Source organism: Acinonyx jubatus, chromosome B2 (genome assembly GCF_027475565.1).
Source record: "Acinonyx jubatus isolate Ajub_Pintada_27869175 chromosome B2, VMU_Ajub_asm_v1.0, whole genome shotgun sequence".
In the NCBI taxonomy this organism is placed as follows: Eukaryota; Metazoa; Chordata; class Mammalia; order Carnivora; family Felidae; genus Acinonyx; species Acinonyx jubatus.
Genome location: NC_069385.1, coordinates 84,669,120 through 84,681,630, shown reverse-complemented (window position 1 = coordinate 84,681,630; position 12,511 = coordinate 84,669,120). Strand labels below are relative to the sequence as shown.

Below are 12,511 nucleotides of genomic sequence, written 5' to 3'. Positions count from 1 at the left end.
ATTTCAGAAATTGGCCACAGCACAATGTATAATGGGTTGCTCAAAAGTCGTCAGACGGTTGCCAGAGGGAAGGAGATTGGGAGGAGAGGCAAAGTGGGTAAAAGGGAGAGGGAGGTCTAGGCTTGCAATTAGGGAATGACTAAGTCACAGGGATAAAAGGGACGGCACAGAGACTATAGACAGTGATACTGTAGCAGTATGTGTGGTGACAGATGTCAGCCACACTTGTGGTGAGCACAGCGTAACATACAGAGATGTAGAATCAGGATGCTGTACACCTGAAACTAATGTAAGATTGTGTACTCAAATAAAAAGCAACGCTTTCCAAGTCCTTACGCCTCAAATAAATTATAGTAAACCCATACATTTAGAATACTGTACAGCCATTTAAAAAAGAAACCTGAGGAAGTTGTCCTGTTCACTGGGACATCCACTGAATAAAAAAAGCAAATTCGGGGCACCTGGGTGGCTCAGTCGGTTGAGCATCCAACTTTGGCTCAGGTCATGATCTCGCGGTGAGTGATTTCAAGCCCCACATCAGGCTGTCTGCTGTCCACACAGAGCCTGCTTCAGATCCTCTGTCCCCTCTTTCTGCCACTCCCCAGCTTGCACTCTCTCAAAAATAAATAAACATTAAAAAAGGAGTAAATCCTATAAATAAACAAATAAATATTATCATAAATATCCAAAAAGTAGTAAAATGAATGCATAGGTTTTTTTTTTTCCCTTTTACACGGATTTTTTACTTCTAACGATCTTTCAATTCCTTTTATATCTAGGAATTAATCACGGCTTGGTACATAGGATTTTTGGTTCTTATTTTTTCATCTTTCCTTGTCTATCTTGTGGAAAAGGATGCCAATAAAGAGTTTTCTACATATGCAGATGCTCTCTGGTGGGGCACAGTGAGTATAAAAATCTAGTTTTGTTTTTTGGATGTTGTGAAATGTTTCCTTTGAATACAGTGTAATGATTCCTAGGAATCATTTATGAAAGGTCTCAATAAAAACATTAACTTCCAAAAGAGAGTTACATGAAAATATACAGCACTAAAATTGTCTGAAGAGTTTTCCCATCTCTATAGCTCAACAAAATCAAGTTCTCTTATAAACCATCAGAAGTATTTCTTGAGTGCTAGATTGTTGCCAAAATAAGAATACATTGGGTTTTTTTTTAACAGTGATTAAAATCTTAATAGGCTTGTTTGTTTGTCTTAACTTTGTGGAGCACAAATTTAAATTGCCAATTGTTGCATTGGCTTACCTCTCATCAGAAAGTTTCTCTGAGGTTAAAAAAAAAAAAAGGAATAATGGCTGAATGAAAGTTAAAGAAAAGTATGGCACAAGTGAAAAAGAGAAAACTGATAACCATCTGTGAGATCAGAGATTATAGACACCTAATATCAAAACTTTCCATAATAGGCACCTGGGAGGCTCAGTTGGTTGGGCATCTGACTTTGGCTCAGGTCATGATCTCGAGGTCCGTGAGTTGGAGCCTGGTGTTGGGTGCTCTGCTAACAGCTCAGAGCCTGGAGCCTGCTTTGGATTCTGTCTCCTTCTCTCTGCACTCCCCCGGTCTCTGTCTCTCTCTCCCATTCTCAAAAATAAACATTTAAAAACAATTTTTTTAAAACCTATCCATACAAAAACCTACTTTTCATTTAAATTGTTACTAAAGGCCACTCTTGGGTGGCTCATTAGGTTAAATGTCCCTCAGTTTCAGCTCAGGTCACTATCTCACGGTTTTGTGAGTTTGAGCCAACTGCATGGGGCTCCCCACAGAGGCAGCATGGAGACTGCTTGGGATCTCTGTCTCCCTCTCTCTCTGTGCCTCCCCCACCCACGCTGTCTCTGTCTCTTTCAAAATAAATAAATAAACTTCAAAAAAATGTTTTTAAAAAGAAAAAAGATATTAAAAAAATAAATAAATGGTTGTTACAGAAAACTTCACCCAAATAAAAAAATCATAACTCTCATACAGACACATGCTAAAGATTTTAACTCCTTTTTTAAATTTGTCATGATTAATGAGGGAACCAGTAAGATGTTACATCCAGTTCAAAGAGCTATCCAAGAACATTACCACGTAAAGATCAGGAATATTGAAATGAACCTGGTTTCTTCCACAATGTGAGAGGGAGGTCAATTAAACCTCCACCAGACAGAATTTATTTATGTGTCTATAGACAAGAATTACTTTCCACTGCTACTAGTTATCTACAACTTACAGAGTTGTAAAGTAGCTCAAAAGCCGTGAAAGATGCAGAGCCCCATAAAATCAGAAGTTGATAACCTGGAAGGGTGTGCTCTAAGCAAGGCACAGTTTTTCATTAAAGCAAAAATCTTGTCTGCATTGTAAAGAATCTATAAAAGTCATTGAAAAATGTGCCCTAATAATAATGTCACAGGCTAGGGGAGTGCTTTTGGCAGTGTATAAACTATATTTCTTTTTATTTTATTCCTTAAGACATTCCAAAAGTGTGTTTTGTGAAAATGTACAGCATTTTTAACTGTCTAAACAGCTTCCCATCTCTTTGGTCCAACAAAGTTAAGTTCTCTAATAAATCATAATATTTCTTGAGTGCTAGACACTCACCAAAATTAAAATACCATTTTCTTAAACTGTCATTAAAATATTTATAAGTTGGGGGCACCTGGGTGGCTCAGTCGATTAAACATCCAACTTCAGCTCAGGTCATGATCTTGCATTTCGTGTATTCGAGCCGTGCGTCAGGCTCTGTGCTGACACCTCAGAGCCTGGAGCCTGCTTCGGATTCTGTGTCTCCCTCTCTCTCTCATTCGCACTCTGTCTTTCTCTCTCTCAAAAATAAATAAACGTTTAAAAAAAATTTTTTTAATATTTTTAAGTTGGTTGTTGGTTTTGTGAAGCATGGATTTAAGTTACCAATTGTTGCATTGTTCTGCTACCCATCAAAAGCTCATCAGGGAGAACTAGAACCCTTGTCAAGAACAAGGACAATTTGTCAGGGCTTGTATTAAGCAGAACTCGGTATGTTTGTTGGCTGCACGGCAGCAGTAAAATGAATAAGAATCAGAAATATATTCACCTGAAGGTTAGGATTTTTTTAATTAAATTATCAGAGTAAATGTCTACAAGATTATGCCATTGATAACAAAGCAATCTGGTGGTTTCATAACTTGGTTCCCAACTCCTTCCTTCCACTTCACAAGCAATAATGGACATTTTGAAAGGAGGAAAGTAGAAAACCTGAAAGAGAGCAGTCATGTGACATTCTTAAAATACCTTTTATATGTAGAGAGCAAATGAAAATCTATGACTCATTGTGGGATAAACTGTGTAAACTGAGAAAATAGGAGGCTTTTCTAGCCAGCAAGGGGACGACAGTTTATTATCCCAGGCTTCAAAGCAACAGTTTGAATTTTAAGTTTAGTTTTTGTTTCTCTCTGATAATTCTAACGTACTTACATTATTGAGACATTCAGGTGTGCCTGTCCCACTGAGATGCAGTTGTTGGTGAGTTCAGCCTGGCAGCTCTTTATCTTTCTTCCCAATAGCCTTCCTTTTCTCCTTATTACTAATACAAATTGCTGTATTGTGTGTTAAACAGTGTGTGGGAAAGTCTTAATATACTTCTCACTTAGTCACCAGCTTATTTCTTTTGCCAGAATAACCCACGTAGCAGGTTTTCAAAGGTCATATCTGTGACTTTCAGAGGGGAAGCAACATATTTTCATTGATTCCCATTTCAGTTGTGCTATTTGGACTGAAGTTTAACCTGTACTTAACAGGTTATTTGAATGACCTAATTATGTCTCTATTAAAAAAAAAAATCTAGTCTTGAATGCAAAAGTCAAAATCTTCTACGATGTCAGGCTTCTAGGAAAAGGCTGTGTTGGTCCACAGTGAGTTTGTTGGTATTAACTGAGTCATTGATGAATTGTCTGAATCCTAGAAATATACAAGAAAGCGAACAAGAGTGTGTATTATTTCTATTCTTTATAAGAAGAACATATCCTAGATCTCCAGTGTGAAATAAAATAAATTTATAACACTATACCTTTTATGATATATTGATCAGACCTTAATGAAATATATGGCTGGATACTTTTTAGTTGAAATTGTCCATTTTGCACATAATGGACACCTTGCTAACTATGGAAGTATCCATAATAAATAGAGAAATAAAAGCATCCTGAATTGGAGTATTTCTAAGTGGTAGGCTTTCGTTTAAAAAAAGGAAATTCTTGGGGCGCCTGGGTGGTTCAGTCAATTAAGCGACCAACTCTTGATTTCGGCTCAGGTCATGATCTCACAGTTCATGAGTTTGAGCCCCACATAGGGCTCTGTGCTGATGGTGTGGAGCCTGCTTGCTCTCTCCCTCTCTCTCTACCCCTTCAGAGCTCGCTCTCCCTCTCTCTCTCTCTCTCTCTCCCTCTTTCAAAATAAATAAATAAACATTAAAAAAAAGGAAATTCTCTTCATTAAAAAAAGCCCAAATTATTGACATTAAGTATCAAAATGCAATTTGTGGTCTATGGATACAAAATCCCAGTGAATTCTGAATATTAAATATTAAACTTCTCTCATTAATAAAATGGTGAGGGCCATCTCCAAGGCCAACTTTTGGGAGGAATTCATGGTGTGATCAGCGCTACTCAAAGCCAATAGCAATTCAAAGAACTCTGATCCCTGAAAACATTCCATACTATTGAATATCAACACCTCGCTCATTAGGTGGAGTAAGCCTAAGACAACAGCCATTGCCCAAAGACAGTAGCTACTGTTGCTATGGACATTTCGTTGTGGATGTTAGATGGAAACACCTTTATAACAAAAAGAACAAAGAGCTATATACTTCATGTCAGACCCACAGCTTAAGCACAGAAGGGGTTTGGGGATTGGGGGTTACAGTGAAAAGATATTCTAGGTTTTGAAGTAGCAACTGAAGGGACATCTGTGACAGAGGAAGTAAAAAAAGGTGCAAGGGGACTTAACTCTGGTGGTTGAGGCACTGACAGCTACAGGAAAAGAGGATCTTCTGATTGTTAAGCGTAGCTCCATTTAATATTATTTCCTATTATTATTTTCTTCCTTTTTGGTTGCTTTAGATTTATTCTGAAACAATTTAAGAACAAGTCTTCCTGGAGTTATTTCCTATTATTATCTCCTTTCCTGTTATTATTTTTCTCCTTTTCAGTTAGATTTATTCTGAAATAACATAAGTTCAGGTCTTCCTGAAGTAATATTGCCTGATATGACCTGTTCTCAAAGGCCAGTTTGTTCTCTATTTACTGATATTTCTGTGATGAAGACAGTGTTATGGGGTAGCCTTTTTTTTTTTTTTAAGAAGCATACAGCAGCAGGTAGTATAAATCTATTCTGGAGTAACCATCTGAGCACAACCCCCACCTGGGACCGTGTGCTTGAAATGATTACTTCAGGCATGTAGAAGTATTATTTCTAGAATTTATGCTGAAAATCTTACAGACTTTCTGAAAGCAAATAATATAGAAGACTCTATGTATGGTGCACTCAGCAGGTTGTACAGCCCAAATGTATGCCATGAGTTTCATCCCCCTGCAAAATCTAAGAATAAGAAATGGTGTGGAGCACCCGGGTGGCTCAATCGGTTGAGCGTCTTGACTGCAGCCCAGGTCATGATCTCACAGTCTGAGTTTGAGCCCCTCGTCGGGCTCTGTGCTGACAGCTCCAAGCCTGGAGCCTGCTTCCAATTCTGTGTCTCCCTCTCTCTCTGCCCCCTTCCATTCGCACTCTCTCTCTCCCTCTCTCTCTCTCAAATGTAAGTAAACATTAAAAAAAAATTTTAATTAATAAGAAATGGTGTAAATTTGTGAAATGAACAAAAATACCCTTTTCTTTGATAATACCAGGAATCAACCCTCTTTAGACTGGGTTCAACAGTACAAAGTGTTTTCTGCCACTTTTTTAAGCTGTTGTTTTCTGACACAGTGCTGATCCATTAAATAAAAGTTAACAGTTGTTTCTCACCACCAATACACCGTCTGATGTATCAGAGCGTCACTTGGCCACAAGATAATCAACACACCAACCCCCAACTATTCAAGAACATTGTCAAGTACCAAGCAAACACTGAAACACACATACCCAAGCTGCTACCCACCAAAACATCCTAGCTGCTGTGAGCATCTACAAGCCTGTGCCTACCCTGATGGCACGGATCTTTGAAGTATATTGGTCAGAAGCCTCTTTGGGGAAGCCTTTCCTAAGAAGTCTCTTCCTTTAGTAACGTCATCTCACACATGGTTCTGAATATTTTTTGCTTAGATTTATTCCATAAACGTTGAGCACATACTTATTGGAAAAGAGCAGAAGAATTACAGTCAAGAAACTTGGCTTCCAGCCCTACTGTTATGATTTAGTGTGGTATTCAGCAAACATTTACTCTCTCTATAAAATTGAGAAAATAATATTACCCAAATACAAAGTTGTTATGTGTATTAAAATGAGATTAGGACACGTAGATGTGCTTTATCAGATACTGGACAAATGTTAGTCACTACTGGTATTACATATTTGACTATGAGCCTGGAAGAACAACATGAAATGCTATTGCCCTGAGCTGCCTGCCACGACAGAACCCAAGTGATATGATCCACCACCACAAGAGATTCGGTGTTTGCAGATGGAAAACCTTTCCCATCTAATGGTTCACAAACTGCTAATGTGAATCATCCTCGTGTAAAACACCACCTTACATGGAAATGATACTGTGCTTTGGAAATCTACAAATAGTATGTTTTTAGTTTGTTTACATGAATACATTAGCTATAAACTAGTATTCATAATTGCATCCTCAAAGTTAAACCAATAAGTGTTTATTGATTTATTACTGGAAGAGAAGGATGGGTTTATACCTACTGGTTCAGAATTAATTCTGTTATTGAAAGAAAAAAAACTACAGCCTAACCAGTTTCCAAATTGTAATCCGACCATAGCATCTGCTATCTCACAAAAAAAAGAAAAGAAAAGAAAAAGAAAAAAAGCTTGGGTCACAAATGTCCCTCGACTGGTGAATGGATAAAGAAGATGTGGTGTGTGTATGTGTGTGTGTGTGTGTGTGTGTGTATACATATTGTATACATATATATATATCTAGTGGAATATTACTCAGCCATAAAAAAAGAATGAAATCTTGTCATTTGCAATGACGTGAATGGAGCTAGAGTATATTATGCTAATTGAAATAAGTCAGTCAGAGAAAGACAAACACCATATGATTTCACTCATATGTGGAATTTAAGAAACAAAACAGATAAGCATATTGGAAGGGGTGGGGGAAAGAAAACAGAGAGGGAAACCATAAGAGACCCTTAGAGATAGAGAACAAATTGAGGATTGATGGAGGGAGGTGGGTGGAGGATGGGCTAGATGCATGACAGGTATTGGTATTAAGGAGGACACTTGTTATGGTGAGCACCAGGTGTTGTATTTAAGTGATGAATCATTGAATTCTACTCCTGAAACCAATATTGCACTGTATGTTAGCTACCTCGAATTTAAATTTTAAAAATTAAAAAAAAAAAAAGAAAGAAAGCTTGGGCCAGGATTTACATTTGTGTTGCAGTATTATTCCTGAAGAAGAATTATGGGTTACTAAACACACTAAGGAGCCCCAGTCTGCCTTTGCTACTACAAGTACATATCCATGCCAACATTTGCAACCCACAGATTTTTCATAAAATATGTTTTTTCACCTGCATGGCTGCAACTGAGTATATGGAAGATGAGGGCAAAAATGTATCTGAACTGTTCACGGCTGCCACATCACCTTCCAGTAGATAGTCCGACTGGAGACACGGCACACACTACCAGCTTTCCTGAGGTCGACTGAGGAGGGGCGACAGGGTGCAGTGGGCCATTCCCTCTCAGATCCTAATCTGTCTTGTCGGGCTACAGCCTGAGAATGCATCTGCCAGTTTCCACCTCGGGTCACAACACGTGGCAATAAATGACATCCTTTCCCTTAAGGGAAGTAGTAATCTCCCTAAAACTGCACTGGAAGAGATACTCGAAAGTTTTTAAACTTACCTTTTCATTTTATAAGTAAATTCAAAACTTCACAAACTTCCCAATGATATTGTAAACACCATGGTCAAAAGTCAATGAGTAGGAATCAATCATCAATATGTAAGTACGTATGTAAATACATTTTAAAATTTTAATCTATTCAGCACTTGTTAACCAGCATATCTCTTGTAAGCTCCGGAAGTAGGTAAAAAATGGAATGATGTCCAATATGGTGGATGTCTTCCAATTCCCTAAAGATGACATACGCACCCTCTCAAGTTTCTCTGAGACAAGCTGCTCCCCCAGAGCATCTCTGCGTCTCGATCCAAATGAAACTAGTCGTCACTACGTTCAGCCACTGAAAGATTCACAAGATTTCTAGAAGACAGAAATGGGTTTATTGTTTGGTGCAAATGTGGGAAAAATAAACACCGAAAGAGCTTCTGCTGCTCAGTTCATGTACAAAGGATCAGCTGATAATCACTAGCAGGGCGTTCCAGATGCTAGGAAAAGAAGAGAAACATAATGTAGTTGTACTTTTCCAAGGGGACACACCAGTACTTCAAGGACAGCTTGACCTAAAAGTTCTGAAAATCAATGAACAACTATGTAGGCCTCATCGGAGGATGGTTTCATCGCATGTACCAGTTACTGCTTAGAAAGCCAGCAGCCGATCAAGCTGATGGGTCAGTGTGAATTCATAAAGAAGTTCACATCTTTTTATTGTTATGTGCATTTTAGAAATGTCACATTTTCATCCCTGATGCTACCTGTCTGTTAACTATCAAGGAGCCCAGTTGCCCCCTTTGCAGCCATAAAAAAAGACACACTCCCACCAGGCACAAAACAAAGGCAACTCCCACCAGCCCACTCCCCAGAATGGACTGAGACAAAACTGCCACCCTGTTGCCAGATCCTCCTCAAGCCCGGCTTGGCAACAAAAGGCCTCTATGCTTTCAACCAAGCAACATCCTGAGAGACTTTGAAATTGGAGTGGAGGAAGTTGTCGCACCTGAGCTTGGCTGCCGTCTTTCCAGCCACCTGCAGGCAGTGGAACATGGTCATTGGAAGCCTGCACCAAGTGCAGAGAGAAGGTGGGTGGTCTGGAAGCCTGAACCGGAGTGCAGAGAGGTGAGCAGAGTCTTTGCCATCCCCAGGGGGCTCCAGGGGGCAGCTCCCAGAGTTGAAGCATTCTTTTCTCCCTGAAAAAGGACGCATGTAAGAGGGAGGACAATTATAAATCCAGAACGAGATAGAACAGGCATTCTTCTCTACTCACAATGAAATACTGAGTACATCATCACTTTGCCGTGTCTCATTCTTCAGAGTTAGAGGCAATGATTTAAAAAAACAAAACAAAACAAAACAAACAAAAAAAACGCTCTCTGAGGGATGAGTCAATGAGAATAACTTAAATGCAGGGTAGTTCCCCCTTATCCCTGGTTTCTCTTTCCGCTGTTTCAGTTACCTGCAGTCAATCTGCCCTTGGGAAGTAGATGGTCCTCCTTCTGTGTTTGGTCAGAGGTCAGTAGTAGCCTAATACTACTTCACAATACCTACCTCATTCACCTCACCTCATCTTATCACCTAGGCATTTTATCATCTTACATCATCACAAGAAGGGTGAGGATAATATTTCAAGAGAGACCACCACATTCACATAACTTTCAGTATGTTGTTGTAACTGTTCTTCTTCTTATTGTTGTTAATCTCTTACTGTACCTAATTTACATATTAAACTTTATCATAGATATATGTGTCTAGGAAAAAACAGCATATATAGGGTTCAGTACTAAGTGTGGCTTCAAGCATCCATTGGGGGTCTTACAATACATCCCTTGTGGATAAGGGGGACTACTGTATTATTAGAATGTAAAGTTTACCATTATTGCTGTGACCAAACCATGAAATATCTCCTTTAATCTATTATTATTAAACTGCTGTAAAAGGATTAAGCTACTTTGCAGAAAATTTATAGATTAAAATCTTTCCCAGGTATTTTAAGATTAGGAACCTATAATAAAATTGAGGCAAGGGGTGCCTGGGTGGCTCAGTCAACTCTTGGTTTCAGCTCAGGTGATGATCTCGGGGTTTCGTGAGTCAGAGCCCCACATCCGGCTCTGCACTGTCAGCACAGAGCCTGCTTGGGATTCTTTGTCTCCCTCTCTTGCTTCCCCTTCCCCACTCACGCTGTCTCCATCTCTCTCAAAATAAATAAATAAACTTTTTTTAAATGTTAAAATTGAATATTTTTTCTGCAATCTCAAGTAATTCTTTTGAGAGCCCCACCACTGATAACGCTGGTGATGTGTGATTAACTTGACTACTAGGTTCTACTACAAACTCCCTCTCTCCAACCTTGGATGAGCCTCCCCCATTCTGTAGACCACTTATTGATCTGTCCTTGACACCCTCTCACGCTGTCACAGCCCCAAGCCTTTTCCCTGCTCTAAGCCTTTTGCTCCCCATGGCTGATCCCACCCTCTCTTTTACTGGAATTGAAGATGACCATCTCAAGCATCCTCAGTGCTGCTCTTCATTCACACTGTGTCCCCATCTTTTCCCCATGGGGGAAGAGGTGTTTTTCCATCTGCCAAGGCTAACCATTCCAACTGTACCCTTGATCCCATGTTCCTTCCTCCACGGTTGCCTTACCCTGTATAAAGCTACCAGTCTTCCCCCCTGTCAGCCTCATTCTTTCTTCAGACATGCATAAATACATCCTAGAAAACCTGCCTTCAAGTCAGAGGTTTCTGGGAGCTCTTGCCCTATTTTTCTCACTCTATTTGTTGCCAGTGTTCTTGAAAGGATTCAATATTTACATAATTTACTTAATTTACTCATGCTAGATGTTAGAGAGATAACAGAGTAAAGACACAGTTTCCCTTCTGGTAAAGGAAATAGAGATCCCTCCCCAAAGAAACATACAGAAATCTACCACTTATGGTAAGTGATATTAAGAAGCAAGGGGCTGCAATAGAAAGTGACTGGAGGCCCCATTGTAGACAGAGTGGGTAGGGGAGATCTCTCTGACAATGGAGTATTTTGGATAAGACTTGAAGAATGAGAAGAAACCCTGGGAAGGGTGGGGAGAAAATTCTGGCTGAGGAAACAAGATATGCAAAGGAACTGTGGCAGAAATAGCCTGGCCTGTTTGAGGAGTTGAAAGGACATTGTGAATAAAGTATAGTGAGCAAGGGTGAAACCGGAATCATCTTGGAGAGGCAGGTGGAGACTAGATCAGGTAGGCCCATAGTTAGGAGCTTAGGATTTATTCTGGATTCAGTGAATAGCCACTGAAGGATTTTTAAAAGGAAGTAACAAAATAATTTCCCTCACAGGTTTGGGAGAAGGAACTGGAGGAAATCAAAAGCAAAAGCAGAGATAGCAATTAAGACATTGCTGCAGAAGCCTGGCCTATCATGGTGGCAGGGAAGACAGTGCACAAGGGATGAATTTGCAGTATCTTTGGGTAATAGGATCCATGGGACTTGATAGATTCAGGGAGAGGAGTGAGGGAAACAAGGAATGAGGACAACTGAGACTTCTGACATGAGCAACTGGGTGGATGGTGGTGCCCTTGATTAGGATGGGAAGGGATACATTTGGGGGAGTTACAGCTTTGGGGGCGATAAGTGCTCTGTTTTAAACATGCGAAGTTTAAATGACTGTATGTCATCCAAATTGAAATATCAACTGTACATATGTGAATCTAGAGCCCAAAAGAATCTTGCCTGAAGGTATAAATTGGTGTGTTCACCATAAAAATTTAAATCCATGAGAACACTTAAGATCACCTGGGAACAGACAGAAATAAATGGGATAGAAGAGAAAGGAAAGTGAGAGAAGAATAGAATTTTTTAAAAGAGAGAAAGACCCAGAATTAAACCTTAAGAATCCAATAGTCAAAGTTTGATTAGCATAGGAGGTCCCACATAAGGGGAGCCACCAAAGATACCTCATGGAAGTGAGGAGAGAAGAAAGCTAGGAAGGGCTTATCAGCTGAGCTGTAAGTTTCTGAAAGGTCTGGCATCACGAAGCATCATCTCCTTCTATCATTTCTGTCTCTCAAACGTAACCCCTCCTTCAAAACCCAGGTAGGATGATAAGACCAAAGCAACCCCTTTCCTAGAAATCAGTGACTATCTATCTCCATAACCAGTATCTTTTTTCTCAGTCCTCATTCTCTTTGTTTTCTATGAGACTGTGATACCAGGGATCACCTGGTCCCTTATGAAACTCTCTTCTTCATTGAGTTTCCATGTATTTTACCCATTTCTAGCTCCCTTACTTTTTAAAATATTTATTCTTCTCTGACTCCTTTCCCTTCCATCCCTTAAATGTCTATTTCCTGAAGTGTCCTTGGACCCTTTCTTTGCACACTTTGCAATCTCATTTACTCACAAAGTTTCAATAATCATCCTGTGCCTGACTCTAAAATCCAAATCTCATGCCAAACCCAGTCTCTGGCTTTCAAGAC

The 12,511-nt window shown here is 39.5% G+C and overlaps 1 protein-coding gene across 4 annotated transcripts in view; it reads left to right on the top strand.

Annotated features, from left to right (window-relative positions):
- The window catches only part of KCNQ5 (potassium voltage-gated channel subfamily Q member 5), a 509,402-nt gene that overhangs the window by 404,429 nt on the left and 92,462 nt on the right, over positions 1-12,511 (top strand). For all 4 annotated transcript variants that reach the window (XM_027057408.2, XM_027057410.2, XM_027057409.2 and 1 more), the window contains exon 5: positions 780-905. In XM_027057408.2, coding sequence (XP_026913209.1) covers positions 780-905 — 126 coding nt within the window. The remainder of the gene's footprint in view (positions 1-779; positions 906-12,511) is intronic.